This window comes from Suricata suricatta, chromosome 10 (assembly GCF_006229205.1).
Source record: "Suricata suricatta isolate VVHF042 chromosome 10, meerkat_22Aug2017_6uvM2_HiC, whole genome shotgun sequence".
Lineage (NCBI taxonomy): Eukaryota > Metazoa > Chordata > Mammalia > Carnivora > Herpestidae > Suricata > Suricata suricatta.
This window is the reverse complement of record NC_043709.1, coordinates 45,064,142-45,085,714: the sequence shown is the minus strand read 5'-3', so window position 1 is coordinate 45,085,714 and position 21,573 is coordinate 45,064,142. Positions and strand designations below refer to the sequence as shown.

Genomic DNA, 21,573 nt, shown 5'->3' with positions numbered 1-21,573 from the left:
AAATATTTTTACATTGTAGTACTTGTTTTGGTTGTTGGTGGTGTTTGCTTATTTAATACATTCCGTCAAGGACAGAAATTAATAGTTTTTTTAATGTTTATTTTGAGAGAGAGAGCACATGCAGTAAAGGAGCAGAGAGAGGAAAGAATCCTAAGCTGTCTCCGTGCTCTCAGCCCAGAGACCTGCATGGGGGTTGAACTCATGAACCATGAGATCACGACCTGAGCTGAAACCAAGAATCAAAGCTTTACCAACTGTGTCACTTAGGCACCCCTAAGCTCATTATTTAATCTATGATACTCTTGGAAATAATGTGATCCATGAAAAAAATACTTGAATTTTGATTGCAGGCATTTTTTCCAATGTAGGGGGAAAAAAAGACTTTGCTTCTTTTTTTTTCTTTAATGTTTTATATATTTTTGATACAGAGAGAGAGCATGAGAGGGGGAGGGGCAGAGAGAGAAGGAGACACAACCAGAAGCAGGCTCCAGGCTCTGAGTGTCAGCATAGAGCCTGATGCAGGGCTTGAACCCACGAACATGAGATCTGACCTGAGCCAAAGTCAGAGGCTTAATCAACTGAGCCACCCAGGCGCCCCAAGACTTTGCTTCTAAAAATCCATCCACACTACCTCAAAGTATCCTAACGGCAGAGCGCCTGGGTGGCTCAGTCAGTTAAGCGTCTGATTCTTGATTTCAACTCAGGGCATGATCTCACAGTTTGTGGGATTGAGCCCCGAGATGGACCCCCTCACTGACAGCATGGAGCCTGCCTGGAACTTGCTGCCCTTCCTGTGCTCACCCACACCTTCTCTCTCTCTCTCTCTCTCTCAAAAATAAATAAACTTAAAAAATAAAAGTTTCCTAAAGGCAAGGAATATTTCTTTTTTCCCACATGAAACCACAACATACCTAATATATACTCTACTCACTCACGGAAAGTTTTTGTCTGACCTTTGCAGAAACATGTGGATTTGACTTCTGATCAAATCATAGAGTTGCCATTTGGTGGAGATATTTCTTTTAAACCATCCCATTTCCACCATCACCTCCCCCAGGAAAAAATTAAATAGCAAAGACTTCAAACTGAGATAATTTGCAAAATGTAAAAATCTGGCTTCATTACATTTGGGTGCTGGTTGTTACCGCCTAAAATGTTTGATGACCCCCTTGCGTTGAGTACGGTCCTTGCGAAACACAGTCCAGTGGAGTTTGTTTCACACATCTTTCCTTCAAAGAGCTCACTTTATACACTTGTTGACCATGCTGTAGAAAAAAGGGTTTTTTTTATTTTTTTAATGTTTTATTAATTTTTGATACAGAGAGAGACAGAGCATGGGGGGGGGGGCAGAGAGAGGGAGACACAGAATCAGAAGCAGGCTCCAGGCCCCGAGCTTATCAGCACAGAGCCTGACATGGGGCTCAAACCCACGAACGTGAGATCATGACCCGAGCCAAAGTCGGAGGCTTAACCAACTGAGCCACCCAGGCGCCCCGAAAAAAGTTTTAATAGAAGGAAAGGAAATGTCCAGCCCATTATAGGAAATAATTAAAAAATCAGAGGCTGCTTATGAACACTAAGCTAATGCAAAGTACAGGGTCTCCAAGAAAGGACCTGCCACACTTGTGCATTTTGCTGGCTGAGTGCTCAGCTCAGTCAGGCTTCCCACTTTCCCAGAGGCTGAGGATCTCTCCTGGGAAAAGTACTGCAACAGTGTGTGCGGTCCTGTCTTCTGCTGGGTCCTGTCTTGGTGCACCTCCAAGAAAAGAATCATAGAAATGTAGAGCTAGAAATTATTTTGCAGATTCTACAGATGAGAAAACATGAAGTCCAGGAAACCAAAGTAATTTACTCCAGGTCCAAAAACCAAAAGATAGCAGGACTGGAGCCTTATCTACTGGCCTCTGTGGCTTCCAAGCCTAACAGCTGCTTTGGAAGAACTCAGAATTCAGGATTTCACAGAAATCTTTAGCTTTATATGTTACACAGTTATTAATAGAACATTATACTACCTGTGGAGAAGGTAAATATCCAGTGATCCAATCGCTAAAACAAGATTTGCATGACACGTTGTATTTGTTACATATAACAGAAAGTGACCAAATTTACTAAATTTAAAAATATTTCTGTATTAATTTAAAAAAATTAACTACTGTGAAAATGGCTTCATCATCTTGAATAAAAACCTTATACAAGTGTGTTATTATTGGGGTGCCTGGGTGGCTCAGCCGGTTAAGCATCTGAATTCAGCTCAGGTCATGATCTTGTGGTCCGTGAGTTTGAGGCCCGCGTCAAGCTCAGAGCCTGGAGCCTGTTTTGGATTGTGTGTCTCCCTCTCTCTCTACCCCTCCTCTGCCTACACTCTGTCTCTCTCTCAAAAATAAACAATAAAATGAAAAGAAAAGAAGTGTTATTATTAATTCTACCAACATTTTTGATATTTCACTATTACCAGGCATGACCCTAAGTGTGAAGATGCCTCAGGGGGGAGGGGAGGTGTGGGGAGGGAGCCCTGTTCCAACTTGCCAGCAAATTGAGGAAGCTGACATAAAACAAACCAATGTGATCCTGTGATTCCAGCTCTGGCTACACAGGATATGATGCCTGTGGCAGGACAGATGAGGGGGATTTAACTGACAAGTAAGGAAGAGAAGGTTCCCCCAAACACATGCCCCAGAGCTGCATCTTGAAAGACGGGGACTAAAAAAAAAAAGGGCATTAAAAGAAGAGAGAAGAGCATGTGGCCGATCTGGGAACTTTGGGCTTCTAAGGGGCTGCGTCCCGCAGGCAGGGAGGGCAGATCAGGAAGAGGATACTGAAAAGTTCGTATCTTAACCAGAAAATAGTGGGAAGGTGTCGATATATGTCGATATATTTATATGCTCTAAAATAATGTGAATCGTATTCTGCTATAAAGTCAATGGTCTGTTTGGTTTTGTTTTTCTGCTTCGCAACATCTGAAACTTTGATAGAACATCTGGGAGCTGAATGTGATGAAAAATCAGTATCTAGTTGTAGAGCTGACAGAAATCAGTTTCCTCATCTGTCAAATAGAGATCATTTTAGGGTTGTTGTAAGAAGCACATGGTTAAAGCCCGTTAAGCATTTATTACAGGGTCTGGCATATTGTAAACACTCAATGAGGGTAAATTGGTACTGTGATCACCATCATTATACAAATCTGAATCGGAGGGGCATCTAGCTGGCTCAGTCAATAGAGAGTCCAACTCTTGATTTGAGGGTCGTGAGTTTGAGCCCCTTGCTGGATGTGGAGATTACTTTAAAAAAAATCTTGGGGTGCCTAGGTGGTTCAGTTGGGTAAGCGTCTGACTTTGGCTCAGGTCATGATCTCACGGTTAATGGGTTCAAGCCCTACATCAGGCTCTGTGCTGACAGCTAACTTAGAGCCTGGAGCCTGTCTTCAGATTCTGTGTCTCCCTCTCTCTCTGACCCTCCCCTGCTCATGCTGTCTCTCTCCCTCTCTAAAAAAAAAAACAACAACAAAATGGAAAAAATTTTTTTTAATCTTAGAAACTGAATCAGAGAAAATGGATTAGAATGCTAATGGTTAATTTTAACATCTAGAGTTAAGAATAATTTTCCAAGTTTGCTGATTCTGTATTGCTTAGAGTAATTGGGTCCCTTCAGAGAGAAGTACTTTGTTAGAGGCAGAGCTAGGAAAAGGCATTGGTTAGCAAAATGCATTGATTATGTACTTGCAAGGAACTTTTCTGCTGATTTTATTGTCCAAGAGAATGTAAGAAAAGAAAACTTGAGTTTCAGCAGTTGAGAGCAGTATCTAAGGAGAGCCCATGTGCTTGACTTGGGAGTTAAAAGTGGAAGAGGAAAATATCAAGGTCCATAGATAGCAACTTGGGATAAAAAATTATTATTATTTTTTTTTTGCTTGGCAGACCTGCAGAAAAAAAGAGAGTCTATTATGCTTTTAATTTGCTGTTACAGTATATCTAATTGTTTATAATCTATCCTTATACTGTAATGACTGAAGATTTGTTATTTTGTTTTTGTTATTGGAATATTTTCTGTAATTGTTCCGAATTGAACATTTGAAATATAGTTTAACAAATTCACTTTCGTTGTATTAAAATTAGGTAGATCAGAATTAGATTTACCGTGTGCACAATACCACGTCTCTATTAAAAAAAGGGCTACACTCCAATATTCTGTAGAATAATGGTTTCGTATCCTGTGTTCTGTCTTGCTAGTGCTCCTATATCCCTCCCTGTAAGAGAGAAGACCAGAAGAACTTGGAAAGCGTCACGACCTGGCAACAGTACTGGAAGGACGAGGTCGGCTCCCAGCCGTTCACTTGCTATTTTAATCAATTTCAAAGGTGAGCCAGTGCCGACGTGTGCGTGTTAAAATGGTTTGTAGCCTTTGTGGGTTATTACAAAATAAATCCTAGATCGTGCTCACCTGACAAAATATCTGACCCAGAGATAGTCTCAACTCTTTCTAGCATGGAGTTGGGGAAGCCACTTCTTACTCTACAGGTGGGGAGGGAAGTGAAGAATCCGCAGGACGAAAAGAGAGAACTTGTGTCATGGCGCTACCCTCTGGATACGCGGGGAACGTACTTTCAGATGGACCGCTGGATCCTCGTGGTGCTTCTTGAGAATTACAGATTCATGCGCAGAAACTGAACCACATGTGGATTTGTGAGCATTTGGGGTTGCATCGAATCTTACCTTTCCTTTCCTTTCTATTCTGATGAAATATCATGAAAATGAGTTCACACCATGAAAACTTACTTGACTTAGAACTTAGGTCATGCCGTATAACCACAGATCACTGGCCTAGAACACTCTGGCACCCACCCAGATTAATCATACTAGTTTATTCATTAAACACTGAATGTTCACAACTCCTCACCGTACCCTCCACTTAGATGCTCCACGGTTACATTAAGCTTTCTTTTCCTCTCAGAGTCCCTCTTAGTGAAGAGCACTACTATCCACCTGTTTACTTAGTCCTGAGAACAGTGAGTAATTCCTAATTTGCATTTCTCCTTTACACACTATAACTTGTACTTGCTTCATGCTGATTTTTCCTCCATAATGACTCTCCTCTGCCACTGTCTTCACATCCACGTGGTTTTTCAGCTCTAGAAACATGAAAGTCTTCTAACCAGTCCTTCCACCTCCCACTTCCCCCCACTCCAAGCCCCATTCCTCATGCTGCTGCCAAGGCAATCTTTCTAAAACATGAATTTAATCCGGTCACTCCTCATGGGTTTCAAAATAAAGTCCGAACATCTTGGCATGACCTATGCACCAAGAACCTATGGTTGCATAACAAACCACCCAAAATCTAGTGGCTTACTACAACAATGATTTATTGTTCCCTACAATTCTGTGGGTTGGCTAGGAGGCTCGCATGCAGTCAGATGATGACTAGCATAGGTGCATGGGCCAAGATGGCCTCGCATGCCCAGCACTTGGTACCAGTGTGGCTGAGGTGCCTCCGTTCTCCTCCACCGGCTTCTCATCCTTCAGTAGGGTAGATCGCCTTCCTTATAATATGGTCGCCTCGGGGCAGCATTTCAAGAGAGCCAGGCCTTGGCTCTGGAACTCACTGTACATCACTTATGACACATTCTATTGGTCAAAGCAAGTATGAAGCCACCCAGATTCATGTGGTGTGAAAAGTGACTCTACTTCCTGAAAGAACCTGCAAAGATTTTGGGGCCATTTTTAATCCACCATAGCATGGGCTCCTCAAGTTCTTGCCCTAGACTACCATCTTTCCAGACTCATCTTTATGCCACTCTGAACTATGTGCAGTTCCAAGAAAATCTTATATGTTTATATCCATGCCTCTTTATTTGCTTCTCCTGCTTCTCGAGTGCCTTGATGGAGACCCCTTTTCTGGGCTGTTTTCCAAACCAAGTTTGGTTTAGTTGTATATTACTTAGGATGCCATCTATTCCATGCAAACAGAAAACTGACTAAAAGCATTATAAACAACTGGGAAATTTATATTGCATACATTAAGAAATGCACAAGTAAATCAACATTAGGGTTGTTTGATGCAGTCACCTAACAGTGGCACCAAGAACCCAAGTCCTCTCTGGATCTCAGTTCTGCCTCAGATCCATTCATGTTTACGATATGCAGGCCTAACAGTGTCCAAAGGCCAAAAGAAAACTATCTCTTTTGGTATGTTTTTCTTGGAATTAGGAAACCTTTTTTTAGCTTCCCATAGCTGACCTCCCCTTACATGTCCAGGTTTAGATTGAGTTCTTTTGCCTACACATAAAGCAGTCACAAGAAAGAACAATCAGAATGTACCACTGAGTTGGACACGGGGCAGTATCTCCTTAGCTGGATGGAGAAAGGGTGCACACCTGAGCAGACAGGAATGAAGAAGAAGGAACGAGACATTGTGGAACAGCCAAAAGTGCCAGCTGAGTGGTTCCATGTTCTGTTTACACAGCTCTGCTCCTGGGATTTGCAACCCTCATTTCACATAACTGTGTCGGGGGAGCTTTTTTAAAAAAAAGCACTGCAATCCAATTAAATTAGAATCTCTGGTGGTTGAACCTAGGCATTAGCATTTTAAAAAATTGACTTTAGGGATCCTAATATACCACTGGATTGAGAGCTACTACATTATCCTTTAACCTATCACTCTACTGGAATCATCTGTAATCCATCTTCGCCACGAGACTGTACACTGGTTAACGGTGTAGCACGTCCCCTTTGGCTTTATATCCCTGGGACTTAGCGCAATGCTTGGCTCTCAGTTAATAAAAGTTTGGTGAATTAATGAATAAATGAATGCAATGTGCCAGATTAATAAGGAATTTTTGGGGAGAAACAGGTGCTTATGCAAACAGAAATATGACTTTGTCAGCTAGAAATGAAAGAGGGGGAGTCCTTAAAGATGGGTTGGCTACAATAAAGAAACCAAGGCTTAACAATATAGATACATTAGGTATGTAGGTTATATAATAAGGAGTGATGAGCGGTTCTAACGAACCGGGTTCAAGTCCAGTGTCGGGCTCTGTACTGAGAGTGCTTGGGATCCTCTCTCTTCCTCTCTCTCTGCTCCTCCCCTGCTCACCCTCTCTCAAAATAAATAAATAAAGACTTCAAAAAAATAAGGAGTGGTGAATTTGTAAGGTGGAAAGATAGCTTAATGTTAGATTTCTAAAGGGTCATAAGTGCCATACTAAGGAGATCGTCTGTTATATGGGCAATGACAATTTATGAGAAGTTTTTTTCTTTTTTTAAATCAGAGACTGACCTGAGTAGATCCCTGATTTAGAAAGTAACCAGTTTAAAAGCAAAAAAAAAAAAAAAAGGAAGTAACTGGTTTGAGTGTTGAAAGTGTATTGGAGGAGAACGAAGAGAGTTAAAGGCAGAGTGCTGTAGCTCAGAGCCAAGCAAGGGGTTGGGGAAAGTAAGCAGAATACTGAGTGAAAAAAATAACCTTCCTGAGTGGCTACTGTGCTATTGTGAATAGCATTGCATTTAGCTCACCAAATTTCTTGTAATAGTTCTAATTACTAGCTCCATTTAACAACGAGGGAACTAAGTCTTTTTTTTTATGTTTTTATTTATTTTTGAGAGAGAGAGAGAGACAGCATGAACAGGGGAGAGTCAAAGAGAGAGGGAGACACAGAATCCGAAGACAGGCTCCAGGCTCTGAGCTAGCTATCAGCACAAGAGCCCGATGTGGGGCTCGAACCAACGAACTATGAGATCATGACCTAAGCTGAAGTCAGACGCTTAACTGACTGAGCCACCCAGGCGACCCATGATGAGGGAACTAGGTCTTAAAGAAGTTAAATAACTTGTTGGATGTACACAGCTATTAACTGAAAAAAAAAAAAATGGAATCCAGTTCGTCTGATTTCCAAAGCTCCTCCTATCACCTTTCTGTTGGTCCTCATGAAGTTTCTGGAGGCCCCAGAAAAGGGCAGTGGACGAGACAGCTCACAGAGGGATACATTAGGAATATGTTGAGAGTTACAACCAATAGAACTTAATCTAAGTGTTGAGGAACAGGAAGATGTCACATTTGCCTGGGTATAAGAAGGACAGTCCAGCTTTGTGCTAAATATGAGGGACTCATATATCCAGAAGGTGCTTGAAAAAGTTAGGAATGCAGACTTGTAGTTCAGGAGCAGGTCAGAGCCAGTGTTAGACACGTCTGGGAGTCACTGGCACAGAAGCTGTTAATGGAAGCCAAGAGTATGCGCACATAATAGGGGCACAAAGAGAGGAAGAAGGTTGACGGTCTTGGGATATTCCACACTGAAGCTATAGGGAGAAGAAGGGTAGAGGAAATGGCCAGATGGTGAGACGACAGTCAAAAGAGCTACTGTCTTGGAAGAGGTAATCAAAAAAGACTAGTGAGTGGGGGGCCTGGGTGGCTCAGTTGGTTAAGCACTTGACATTGGCTCAGGTCATGATCTCACAGTTTATGAGTTCAGGACCCATGTCCAGCTCTGTGATGACAGCTTGGAGCCTGCATCAGATTCTTGCCTCCCTTTCTCTATCTGCCCTTCCCCTGCTTTTGCGCGTGCACGCACTCCCTCTCTCTCTCCCTCTCTCAAAAATAAACATTTCCCAAAAAGAGGACTACTGAGAAGTCATTGGTTTTGGTAATCAGAAGTCTGTTGGGGGGCACCTAGTTGGCTCAGTCAGTTAAGCGTCCAACCTTGGCTCAGGTCTAACATGGTGTGTGGGTTCGAGCCCTGTGTCAAGCTCTGTGCTGACACCTCAGAGCCTAGAGCGTGCTTCAGATTCTATGTCTCCCTCTCTCTGCCCCTCCCATGCTCACACTCTGTCTCTTTTTCTCTCTCTCTCTCTGTCTCAAAAATAAATAAACACTAAACAATTTTTTTTTAAAGTCTGTTGGCCATCTTTGTGAAAACAGTTTAGTTTCCGTATTAGAACACAGGCTTAGAAATCATTTTATATTAGCCTTAGAGGAGAATGTGAAGGCATTAATAAATGCGGAGTCCTCTTTCCAGAAGTTTGCCATGTCTGGAAAAAGAGCTTTGGGGAGGAGGTAATTCTAGGGAAGCAGGAATGGATTCAGAGAAACGGGACTGCTACAAACTAAAACTGCTGAGGAAGAGAGAAGCTCTCTTGTTGAACACAGTAATGAGGCAAAAGCAGAACACACCCCTGAAGAAAATGAGGCAGGATGAAACAAGAAAGATTAAGGGAGTAGTGGTATTTTTTCTGTGAGGTTGTGGCCCCGTACCAGAGAATAGGCACCAGCAGTCAAGACGGTTTGATTCTGAACCCACTACTGAATGAATCAAGTGATCCTTTAAGCTTCATGCCCTGGACGAGGAACTGGTCTCAGATGCTGGCAACCTGCACTTGCAGTTGAAAGCCGGCAGGGGCGCGCCTCCCACGGGCTGTATTGAGAAGCTGGTGGTTGTTTTAACAAAGTTCCTCTCACTCCCCTCTCAGGCAGCTCTAAAATTTTAAGTTTATTTGTTTATTTTGAGATAGAGAGAGAGAGAGCAGGGGAGGGGGAGAGAGAGAGAGAGAGAGAGACAGATAATCCCAAGCAGGCTCGACCATCAGCATGGAGCCTGCCATGGGGCTCGAACTACCGAACTGTGAGATCATGACCTGAGCGAAACCAAGAATTGAGTGCTTAACCGACTGAGCCAGTCCCCCCTTCTCAGGCATCTCTAAAGGCTGCCTCCCCCAAACACAGTTGCGTCCTGTGGGCATGAATTCTGAATATCCTCACGCCCCACCAGGAAGGACTATCCTCCAGAATGCTGAGAACCATCCGAGAGACCCGGCCCGACATTCTGAGCTGTTAACTTGAGCAACAGGAAATGCTAGCCCTTTGTACCTCCTCCGGAACGATACCCATTCCCTTTCCTCGCCTCCCTGTCCCGTTCCCAAGCTGTCGGGGTGTCGATAGAAGTGGGGGCAGTCTATCACAACCCAGAAGCACTCGAGACATGCTTTTAAACGACTCTGGGAAATCAGAAGTTTGGAGTTTGGCTCTTGTACCATGACATATGCAAGAGGAAACGGGCGCCGGTTGGAGGTGTGAAAATGGCAGCTCCCTGGTGCCGTGTACTCGCAGTACACTTTTTACTACTGCTCAGCATGAAATAAAAATAGACTTACTGTAGCGACTCCCAGATGCTCTCGGTAAGATGAACTTTATATTTAAAGTAACCTTTAGATTCCGCTAAAATGCAGGAAATTAGGGAGAATGGTTACCAAGAAGTTTCCATTTTCAAGAAAAGGATGGTACAGTATTTTAAAAATCTAAGACAAAGATGATTGGAATCTCAGCTTTGACTGTTTAAGCCTTATTTAGGAGAGTTACGCTCAGGAGTAGACTCTGCAGCGACCTGCAGCCCTGCGTGTAATGGGGGGCCAGGCCCGGTGCTCACCCCTCTTCCTACTCCCAGGAAGGAAGCCAGAGACAGCTGGGTGGCCGGCGCTGGCTGCTTCCATTTGTGATCCTCCCATCTAGCCTTTCTGCTTAGTGCTTCCCTCTGTCTTGGGGCTCATGATCACCTTCCAATGTGTGGATTTTCTTTTTACACTATTTTCACATAGATAAGGTCACATTTACCCTGCTTATACCTTTTTCTTTTTTTCCCTCTTAGCCTTTCCCTGGCTTATCCTTTCTCAGGGAAACCCAACTCACACCCTGTTACTGAGTATGCTTTGAAATCCTCATTTCATTGACTGGAAACTTCTCTGCACTTCCAGGCTTGTCATAGAGTTCTCCTACTTCACCTTTGCTTGACTGGCTTCACCTTGAAGAGAGCATGTCCTTGGAAAACGGTTACTCATTCCTCAATTTCCTTGAGATCAAAGGACCAGAACGAGTGATCAGTCTTTGTTTTTTGAACTTCTCCCTTTATGGGGAGCAGAGTGGTTTTTTTTTTTTTCTTGATGGTTTACTTTTTACTATTTTATTTTGTCCTCCTAAGTGGATAGTATTCACAGAGTGCACAGAGTAGGCGCGCGCGCGCACACACACGCGCACACACACACACACACACACACACACACACACACACACACTCATCAAACCAGTCCAGCCACACCACCTGCAAAGTCTTGAATTCATTCTCTTGGGTCGGGCCCCCACTATTTCTCATCTAGAATGTTGAAGTGATCCTCAGCTGCCCTTTCACATCGCCACCCACACCTCAGGAAGTTTTGTTTCGCTTTATTTAAACCTCTATTTGATCTTGTCATAATTCTCGATCACGTTTTTCTGCCTTCTTAGTGTCCATAGGCTAAAGACTGTGCCCTTCCCATTACAGCTCCAACCTCTGCTATTTAATTGCGTGGCAGTCATGAGGAAACAGAATCAGAACAGCAAGGGGAAGAAAAGCCAGCCATGAGCCATGCCTTCATGGAGCTCCGAGTCTGTGGCCACACCATCAGACAGAAAATGACCAAGTAGGGTAGATGCGCCAAAGGAAAAGTGAAGGCGCTACCGTGAGATGTTTTCAGAAGGTGGGGCGTTTCCAAGGCCTGTATGAGTAAAGTATCACTAGGTGAAGACCGGTGGATGTTCAAGAGTTAGCTAGGTAAAAATGAGGGGAACAATATATCAGGACAAGACACCACCCTTCGTGAAGGTTCTGAGGCAAGAAACAGGTTGGTGAGTTTTAGGAAGTGAAAACTATCGTGGCAGGGAGGCTGTGAGTGAGAGGGAGCATGGTCAGTATTGACACCCGAGAGAAAGTAGACAGTTTCTCTTAGATGCAAGGAGCAGCCAGTGATGGGTTTGGAGGGGAGTGGTGACGTGATCCGATTTAAATGTTTCCACTTCTATTCAGCGGCTCCATTTGCCTCAGAGAACTTTGTGTTTCCCATGCACACTGATGCCTATGCCCCAGACCCGTCCCTCTTCCCTCACCTGGGGACACCTCAACCATTTTTTCCACCTCTAGGAATTAGCAGAGCACAGCTATGCAGAAGGAACCCTGGAGCTAGCCACTGCCTAGCATGTGTGGTCTTGACTGTGTTACTTTAACCTATCTGCGCCTCAATTCCCTTTGTAGAAGGAGGAAATAATAAAGTTACTGTGAGGTTATTAATGAGAGGTCATGGGCTTAACTTACAGTATTTCCTATAAAAGCATATGCTATTATTATTTTTGCTGCTATAAATAAGATTTTCCTCACATGTCACTGTGTAACCTTCTCTTACCTTTTTGAGTCTGATTAATTACTTCCTCTTCTGAGTGTCCACACCACTATGGTGGCTTTTATCACACTGTTACAGACTTAGCTGAATATGCACCTTTCTCCCTCTATAGATTCCTAATCCCTTAGGGGCAGCAATGAGGTGGCATCAGACATCTGGGTTGACATTTCTCCTCTACCAGTTATTAACTGTGTGACCTTGGGTAAATTGTACAACTTTTTGATTTTGGTTTCCTCATCTGTAAAGTGAGGATAACATTATCCATCTTAAGGATTTTGGGGGGGTCAAGGTCATATCTGCACAACAGTGAGTGCTTAGTAAATGTATGTGTTTCTTTTTCCTTGTCCTGCAAATTTCTAACTACTAGGGGAGAAGCAACTATTCAGTGAATAGCCTGGTTATTCACTGTGTTCAACTGTGAAGTGTGGAATGAGTAAGCAATCGGATTTTATTATTGAGTAAAGCAAAATAGAACACACACACACAAGATAACTCAAAAGAAGAGATTCTATCATTAAATAAAATAAATATCTTGTACTTCTGGTACTGGACAGATATATTCTAATTTTTAAGATCATTCAAAGTATGTTTGTCCTATAGTATATATTTTTAAATTAAGTTTGCCCTTAGCATTTTAGAGGAAAATAGACATTATGGCCTGACCTGAAATTGAAGAAAGTGCTCTTTAGAACACAGTTTGAAAGCCATTAAAATAGAAGATTAAAAGCAACCAATTATAATAAGACTGCTCACTTACTTAGGGCTTAAGTGTTCTTATCTACAAAGTGTGATAGACTGATAGATTAAATGATCTCTAAGATTCCCTCAAGCTCTTGAATTTTATGGTTTTGTAATTCTCTGATTCAGAGGGCTTGTACAATCATAACAGTTTAAGATACTAGATAAAATACAAATGGTGAAAGAGAATGAAAATTAGCAAAGAGCTAAATGGTTAATAGTCTGGAGCCATTTAATGGGGGAGGAGACAGTATTCCTACCTCAACAATAATTGAGTTTCATAATGATGACACTGAGTCATCAAAAAAGGTTAAATTTGGTTCAATGTACTCTCCTTAAAAGGTAAGGAAATGTGTAATGCATTTTTGGAAAGATTTTTACCCATAATATTTTAGCATTTTTATTAGTTTTTATTCAACTTAGAAGGTTAAACTTCAATTATTTGGAAAGTTCACTTATGTGAATATTTACTTTCTCTCCCCTAGAAAGAAACAATGTCCTTAATCCTACTACAAGACATATAGAATGTGGCACAGAAGAGAGAAATTGCCCGAATGTGGGATGGGGATATGGCATTTATCCATCCACTTCCATTACCCACTTTCAAGGGTTGCGAGATAGGGTGTTAGGGACTTCAGGCTGCACATATGTGAGTGCCAGGCAGATTGCCATGGGGAGCAGGGAGACCAGGGGGAAGCAGAGAGCAAGGGATACTCCGGCAGCTAAAGTCAAATGCTGTCAGGTTACAAAGGTTACAAAACAAAGATCTCCTTGCTACAAAATAGCTCATCACTCTTCTGACATGGTTTCACCCTTTTCAGGGTCCTAGATTTCATCCGTAAAATTACTACCATTTCAGTCATTTACTCTTTCATTTATTCAACAGGCATTTATTAATTACCTGCTATGTACCAAGCAGAGGTGGTCAAAGATAAAATAATCAGACTATGTCAGTATGTTCAAAGAACTCATTGACTGGTAGGAAAGACATTTATGTAAATCATTAGAATGCAGTGCAGTAAGTTCTATAATGATAGCAAGATATCAATATCTATCTATATATATATCTTATGAGAAGTTTGGGTTGAATTTTAAAGAATGAGTCAAACTTTTCCAGATAAATGAAGGCCAGGGAAAGCAATTTCAGGGAAAATGATGGCATATTCAAAAGCATTAAGATTCATAGTATCACGGGCAGCTGGAAGAAATGTAAGGAGCTTCATGTGCTTGGAAAGTGCACTGAGGGGGAAAGTGTAGATGAACCTGAAGAGGTTGAATCATATAATACTGTGATCTTATGTCATGCTAAGGGTTTTAGATTTGATGAGTGTTGGAAGAGTGACAATCACATTTGTGTTTTAGAAAGACCAATCTGGTGGCTATGTGGACGATAGTTTTGCACCAGCTTAGACAAGGGATGAAAAGAGCTTGGGCAAAAGCAGAATTAATGGAGGAAGGAAGGGAGGGAAAAGACACAAGACTTTAAGGAAGTGGAATCCACCATCTTACAGGTGCACATGAGGCATAGTAGGGCTGCAGGTTAAGAGGATGGAATTGGATGACTCTAGCTTTCTGTCCTGAGTGACTATTGGAGGCGACATCAGCTGGGGGCCCTGGGAAAGCTTCTGCTTTCCTGATGTAAGTACCACTGCCTCCTGTTTCCACTCCCTTTGTTCTGGCAGAAAGATGGAGAGATGTGGCTTGATGCCCAGAGTGCAGAAACTATTAGGCAGCTTTGAGGTGATAAGCATTGAGGAAGGACATCCATGTATTGAGGAGAGTGGAGCAAAAAGATAGAACTAGCCAGCCCTCCAGCACCATCATCGAGCAGCTGCCCCTTCCCTGCCCTGCCGACCTCTGCATTTCTTGTTCTGTGAGACAGACACAACTTACATGCTTGTGTGCATGTCTCTGCCTATATTTATAACCAATATGGTAAAGTATGGTCAATTGTAAATGAGTTTCACAATGTCTTTGCATTTGTTTTTGACTTGTAAGGCCCTAAAACTAGATTTCTTTTAATGTATTTATATGATGAATCTAATTGTTTTATTGGCTTCTATATTTTCTTTTGGTTTTTTTATAGGACAAATTACTAAAAAAAAAAAAAAGCCTCATCTTTGCTGGCAGACCTCTTGGGATACAAATGGGGGAAAATGTGTACATAAAGATAGGAACTGATATTTTGAACAAATTCCATAGGGAAATTTTATTGAGTTTTGAATGAATTACTATATACTAGCCTTGATATTTGGTAAAAAATTCAATTTTTAATAGAGGTTTTTACTTTTGGTTTCTGTTTACTCTGAAAAGTATTTCTTATAATGTATCATTAAAGAAGAGACTGGTTCTATAGTAAAATATTAAAAGAACATATTGGCTTTCTCTTTAGACATTGAATCCAGTGATATATCTTGAGTCTTAAAGAACAAAACAGTGAATCTGGAATCTTCCCCAAGTTGAATCTTTTCCATATACACTTGTGTCTGGTTACATGTTAAGGGAGATTACATCAGAATTGAAAACTCTCTAGTCTCAAAATTTGTACTTTTTTAAAAAAAGCAATGATTGCTGTGGCTTCTCCAAGTATGTCACAGAATATGCGTGGATTACATTGCTGTGTTTTTTCAAAGTCTAACATCCCAACGGCTGTCCGTTAACTTATAAACCCAAGAGTCTGTTTCTAATGGTTATTCAAAGTGTTTTTACACTTTCAGATTAATCTTCTAACAGCTTTTATCATGTGGCAATACAGCTAAGGATGAGATGTTATTAAATCACTCTTCATTTAAGATTATAGATGCAGCCGTCAGAGCTCTGGGGGAATCTGGGAGGAAAACTACAAAAACCGTAGGACAAGTAGGTCACGGAGCGCAGCGCCGTCAGAGGGTGGAATGCAGGGCAGGGCCGTGCGTCAGGAGACTTCAGTTCTAACCATAGCTCTCTTTGTGACCCGCTGGGTGACCTTGGGCTACTTACTGACAAGCTCGTGCCTCAGTTTTGTCTGTGATAAGATGGGACCAGAGCCAGCCTCTAGCACGGGTAGAGAGGGCGTCCAAACCTGGGAGACAATCTGGTCCTTCACTCCAACCCAAAGTGAATCCCGGCCACAGCATTTTTGGAAAGGGTTTTCCATTCTCTACTTGAACATGGTGACCATGGACACCACCTCTCCCTGAAGAAGCCCATTCTAAGTCCAAACATTTTTATTTTTATTTATTTTGCATGGGGAGAGTTGGGGGTGGGGGGACAGAATCCCAAGCAGGTTCCACTGTCAGCGTTCAGGGCGGGGCTTGAACTCACAAACCATGAGGTCATGACCTAAGCCGAAATCAAGAGTCGGATGCTTTACCAACTGAGCTACCCAGGCACCCCTCAACGATTTCAGTTGTCAACAACTCATTTAGGAAATATCTAGCATAGGCACCTTCATGGCGACAGGAAATAGAGGTTGTCAGAGACTGGAGGAGGAGGGAAATGGGAGTTACTGACTATGGTGTCAGTCGGAGCGTAGAGCATATTATTCAAGTTTTACAGCAGAAGAAACAGTCTTTAAGGTCATGTGGCCAGGGAGGAGCAGGCTAAGGATTCGAACAGAGACCCTGACCCTCAGACTGTAGGTGTCCTCCGGCCCACATTGCCTTCACCATTGTCATGGTTTGTGATACTCTTCTTACCGTGCTTGAAGCTGGCCAGTACAGGGGAGGCCAGAACATTTTTGCCAGGACTGTTAAATCTAGACACTAAAGTCAGTTAACGGGGCCTGACATAGCATTATTTGTTTTGGCAGCCACAACACACTGTTGATTCATGCAGGGCTTATAATTAATCAAACTTACTCCTCCCACATCTGTTTTATACATGCTGTTCTTTATTTTTAATTTTTTTTAATGTTTATTTAGTTTTGAGAGAGAGAGAGAGAGCGTAAGCAGGGGAGGGGCAGAGAGAGAGGGAGACACAGGCTCTGAAGCAGGCTCCAGGCTCTGAGTGGTCAGCACAGACCCCAACACAGGGCTTGAACTCACAAATGGTGAAATCATGACCTGAGCTGAAGTCAGATGCTCAACCTACTGAGCCACCCAGGCACACCTCTACATGCTCTTCTTAAAACAGGTTCCCCCCTCCCATTTCTAAACTTGTGAGATTGGTGTTTTGGATTTAAAGGCAAGAGTTTAAAATTTATCCCTATTTAAATACATATTGTTGCTTTTTCTGATTGTTCCTCCCTTTTATGGTTATTTTGAATCTTGATTCTGGCACATACCATATTTATTATTTTTTTTATCATAAAATGTTGTCCTAATTGTAAATCAGAATGACTTCGACCCCCTTATCCAAGTTATTGATAAAAAATGCTGGAAAGGACTGGATCACAGATGGACGGCTGACTGTTTAGCTGGTAGTCATTCCCGGGCCTTACTCAGAAATGACTGACGCTTTCATATAGTGTTTACTCTGTTCCAGAAACTGTTTAAGTGCTTTATACATGGAATCTCTTGGAGTCCTTACCACACCCCTAACAGGCATTATCACCATAATCCTCACTTTATACAGGAGGGAATGAAGCCCAGACTTGTAAACAACTCAGGGCATGTGGCTGCCAAGAGGCAGAAGCAAGATTCAAACCTATGCACTTGCTTCCAGAGTCCATATTCTTAAACCCTGTGCTGTACTGCCACCGGTCTCAGCCCAGGATTCCAGTTAGGGTCCGTGGCAAGTTGTTGTACATGGCATCCAGTTAGGGTCCGCATTGGGATGGGAAAATATAAGGGACCCGATTAATTCTGATCAGTGAAACTGCTACCGTGATTCTTTGTGCACCATTGGTGGCAACATAATATGAAATGCCAAAGGATTTGTGCCTTTGTATGAGGTGTGTCTTCTCCCAAGAAACTTAGCTTCTAAACTCCTGTTCTTTCATGTCGTCTCAGAAGATATTTCTTTTTTATTTCCCCAGGCCCTCTTAGGTACTCCTCTTGTATTACCTCTGCACTTTGTACAAATGCCCATTGCAGTTTGAAATGCATCCCAACACTAAGCAAACAACAAACGTTTCCAGAGCTCCTAGCACGCGTGCCTGGCTCTGTGCTGGGTAATGGGACTACAGACATGAGCAGACAGAGCTCTGCGGCCTCGCCTCCAGCCGGCCGGTGGGAGCCACCGTGGAGCATGGCCTGGTGCCTGCCTCACTGCAGGTACTCTGCAGATGTCCTGGAGGCGCTACTGGAAGAGAGTGAGCACCAAGAAAATCTTTTAAGACGCTCAAATGTGTGTCTTTCAACTGCTCTTGTGCTTTAGATTAAGAGAGGACTATTTTTTTAATGTTTATTTTTTTTTAATTTTTTAATGTTTATTTAGTTTTTGAGAGAGAGAGAGAGAGAGAGCACCAGTGGGGGAGAGGCAGAGAAAATGGGAAACACAGAATCCGAAGCAGGCTCCAGGCTCTGAGTTGTCAGCACAGAGCCCGACGTGGGTCTCGAACCCACAGACTGTTGGATCATGACCTGAGCAGAAGTTGAACACTTAAGACTAAGCCAGCTTGGTGCCCCATTGTTTATTTTTATTTTGAGAGAAATGGAGAGAGTACATCAGGGAAGGAGCAGAGAGAGAGGAAGAGAGAGAAGCCCAAGCAGGCTCTGTGCTTTCAATGCAGAAGCAGACACAGGGCTCTAACTCAGTAACCATGAGGTCATGACCTGAGCCGGAATCAGAGTCAGACACTCAATCGCCTGAGCCACCCAGGAGCATCAAGAGAGGATGAATTTTGACCATCATGGCCGTTTACTTAATGAAATTGTAGGGTCCCCGGCCTTTATCTTGGTGTTTTGGTCAGCTCAGGCTAAATTATGGTGTGGTAACAACATGAAAATCTGTGTAGCTCATAACAGTGAGAAGTTATTTCCTGCTTACAGTGCCTGTCTGTCTTGGGTTATGAGCAGCTTTGCCCCATGCTTCAGGACCTTGGCTAAAGGATTGGCCCCTTTCTGGGACATTATTAATACTAGTCTCATCGTAGAGGAAAAGAAAACAAATCTCCATAGAAATACCCATGCCTGTAATTTTTAGTGATTTTCAAACTCTTTATCATGTTTAGTCCAACAATCTGATGGCTATTTACAGGTATTTTATTGAGTTTTGAATATTACATGTTACCACAGTAAAGTCGAGATACTGGCATCCCCAGAAGAAACTTTGAGATTGACTGATGGTGTCTTTTTCATTACTCAAATCTAAAAACTTCTATTGCAGCTCAGGTCATGATCTCACAGTCTGTGAGTTTGAGCCCCGCATCGGGCTCTGTGCTGACAGCTCAGAGCCTGGAGCCTGCCTTTGGATTCTGTGTCTCCCTCTCTCTCTGACCCTCCCCTGCTCATGCTGTCTGTCTGTCTGTCTGTCTCTCTCAAAAATAAATAAAACATTAAAAAATTCTATTCTACCGTAAGTCATCACTGTGTTACACATATTTCTCCATACAACTTCTGTTTCTAGATAGCAACTTATCAATTAGGAAAAGACCTTCGCAATTAATTCGACTGCTTTCATTGTGTAGAAGTATTTCAGTCTATGTTCAATGTATTTTCACCAAGTGAAATAACCACTTAACAGATTATAACAAAATGAATATAGAGCTATTATTCATGTACTCTTTACTATACATTTTAGGAGTTAGGATGAATGATTCATTGCTAACATATTTTTGTCTTCCTACATGCAGCAACAAAGGATATGTATGCTAATTTTCTAATTAAAAACCAACAATTTGGTGCATAATACATTCTAATAAAGTGGATTCTTAACCATTAGGAAACTTAATAGAATGATGATATTGTAATAGGAGGTAGCCCTGTTTCCTCTGAGCTTTTATATGAATAAAGAAAACCAATTCACTTTTCTGCCACTCAGGATACATTTTCCAGATCTTCTCTTTGAAGCTGCCAGAAAAATGGAGCCATGCAGAGGGGAAAGGTATATGAAAGAAAATAAGTTGTGGTAACTGGCTAATTTTTGATTGAGGATCTAATTATAAGGAATTGGACTTAACCAAATCAGACATTAATGATGATTTCCTAGGAGTATGTTGTGGAATGGAATACAAGATCTTTTTCAGAAGTTTGGGGAAACTAGAATTTCTTTTTTTTATTTTTTTATGTTTTATTTATTTTTGAGAGAAAGACAGAGAGACAGCATGAGCAGGAGAGGGTCAGAGAGAGAGGGAGACACAGAATCTGAAGACAGGCTCCAGGCTCATGAGCTAGCTGTCAGCACAGAGTCTGACGTGGGGCTTGAACCCACAGACTGTGAGATCATGACCTGAGCCAAAGTCGGACGCTCAACCGACTGAGCCACCCAGTGCCCCAAATAAAATGTCTTTTCACCTGCTTAGGCTGTTTAGTGTTGGCTTCACTAGGCACTGGCCGCCTTTGCTAGTGTGCCTGGTGTGGGACAGCGCTCTGTGGGGGGGGGGGGGGGGGCAGGGCCGGGAGACTTCTCCAGCAGGGAGCAGCACCTAGGTGGGGGTGGGGCAGATGAATTGAAGGAGCAGGAACCACCAGCGACAGTGGTTATGTGCACCAGAGTTGATTGGACAGGCTAGAGATAGTGAAATAACTAAGCAAGAAGAAAAAGTTTGAAATAACAAAGAGAATAGTAAATATGATCACTTTCTCTTAGAAGTGTTCTGGAAATAGTTGTCACAATCCGTAAGAATACAAGCGGATGCACATGACTTGGTATAAGTCTATGGTATTTACAGTTTGAAACAAATATCTGTAGACTTTGAAAGAATTCCTGTGAAGTCTAAGATCTTGCTTTCCACCCTCCCCTTCCCCCAGATTTGCTCTACTAAAACTCTATGGCTTTGGCGTTTCTTTCCTTCTTATTTTCTTTTAAAGTTTATTTATTTATTTTAAAAGAGGGAGGAGGAGGTGCAGAGAGAGAGGGAGAGAGAGAATCCCAAGCAGACTCTGCACTGTGAGCACAGAGCTTGATGTGGGGCTCAAACCCACAAACAATGAGATCATGACCGGAGCCAAAGGCGGACGCTCAACCAACCAAGCCACCCAGGGGTCCCATTCCCTTCTTATTACACTAACACTTATTGAGCTCGCTTGGAGTTTAGCACAGGGTGATGCTCTTCTAGGTGTTGGGGAGTTGGGCCGACCCACTGAGACCACCAGTCTTTGTGGGAGTGTTTACATTTGAGCCATGAGTGGGTGAGTGAGCCCTCATTGCTCCGTCCCTACAGATATTTCACTAGTTAAGGAGGCTCTGCCATCTTGATTTTATGTCCAAATTATGAGGAAAATGTTTCTCACCCTCCTTTTAAATGCCGCATTTCAACTGCACACAATGTGCCCAGTGTTGTTCAGATGGTAAGAAGACACGATGACATTTGGGGGGGATTCCTTACCCGCCTTATTTCCTTGAGAACCAAATTTGGAAGCTCTTGCCAACCTCACACACACCCAATGGAATCCCTGCTCATATGCATATTTTGGGTGCATCAGTATGTTTGTCATTTCTCCCTGGAAACGGTTTCTCACACCCACGCTGCAAGTGTGTGATCTGTGATGATATCCTCTGCTAGTCTGCAGTGTCCTCTTTGCCTGGAGCAAGGGCTGAGAACATGATTTAGCTTCAAGAGATG

The 21,573-nt window shown here is 42.5% G+C and overlaps 1 protein-coding gene across 2 annotated transcripts in view; it reads left to right on the top strand.

The window, feature by feature from the left end:
* The window catches only part of KCNMB4 (potassium calcium-activated channel subfamily M regulatory beta subunit 4), a 64,515-nt gene that overhangs the window by 25,575 nt on the left and 17,367 nt on the right, over positions 1–21,573 (top strand). For both annotated transcript variants that reach the window (XM_029954293.1, XM_029954292.1), the window contains exon 2: positions 4,227–4,354. In XM_029954293.1, the coding sequence (XP_029810153.1) occupies positions 4,227–4,354 (128 nt within the window). The remainder of the gene's footprint in view (positions 1–4,226; positions 4,355–21,573) is intronic.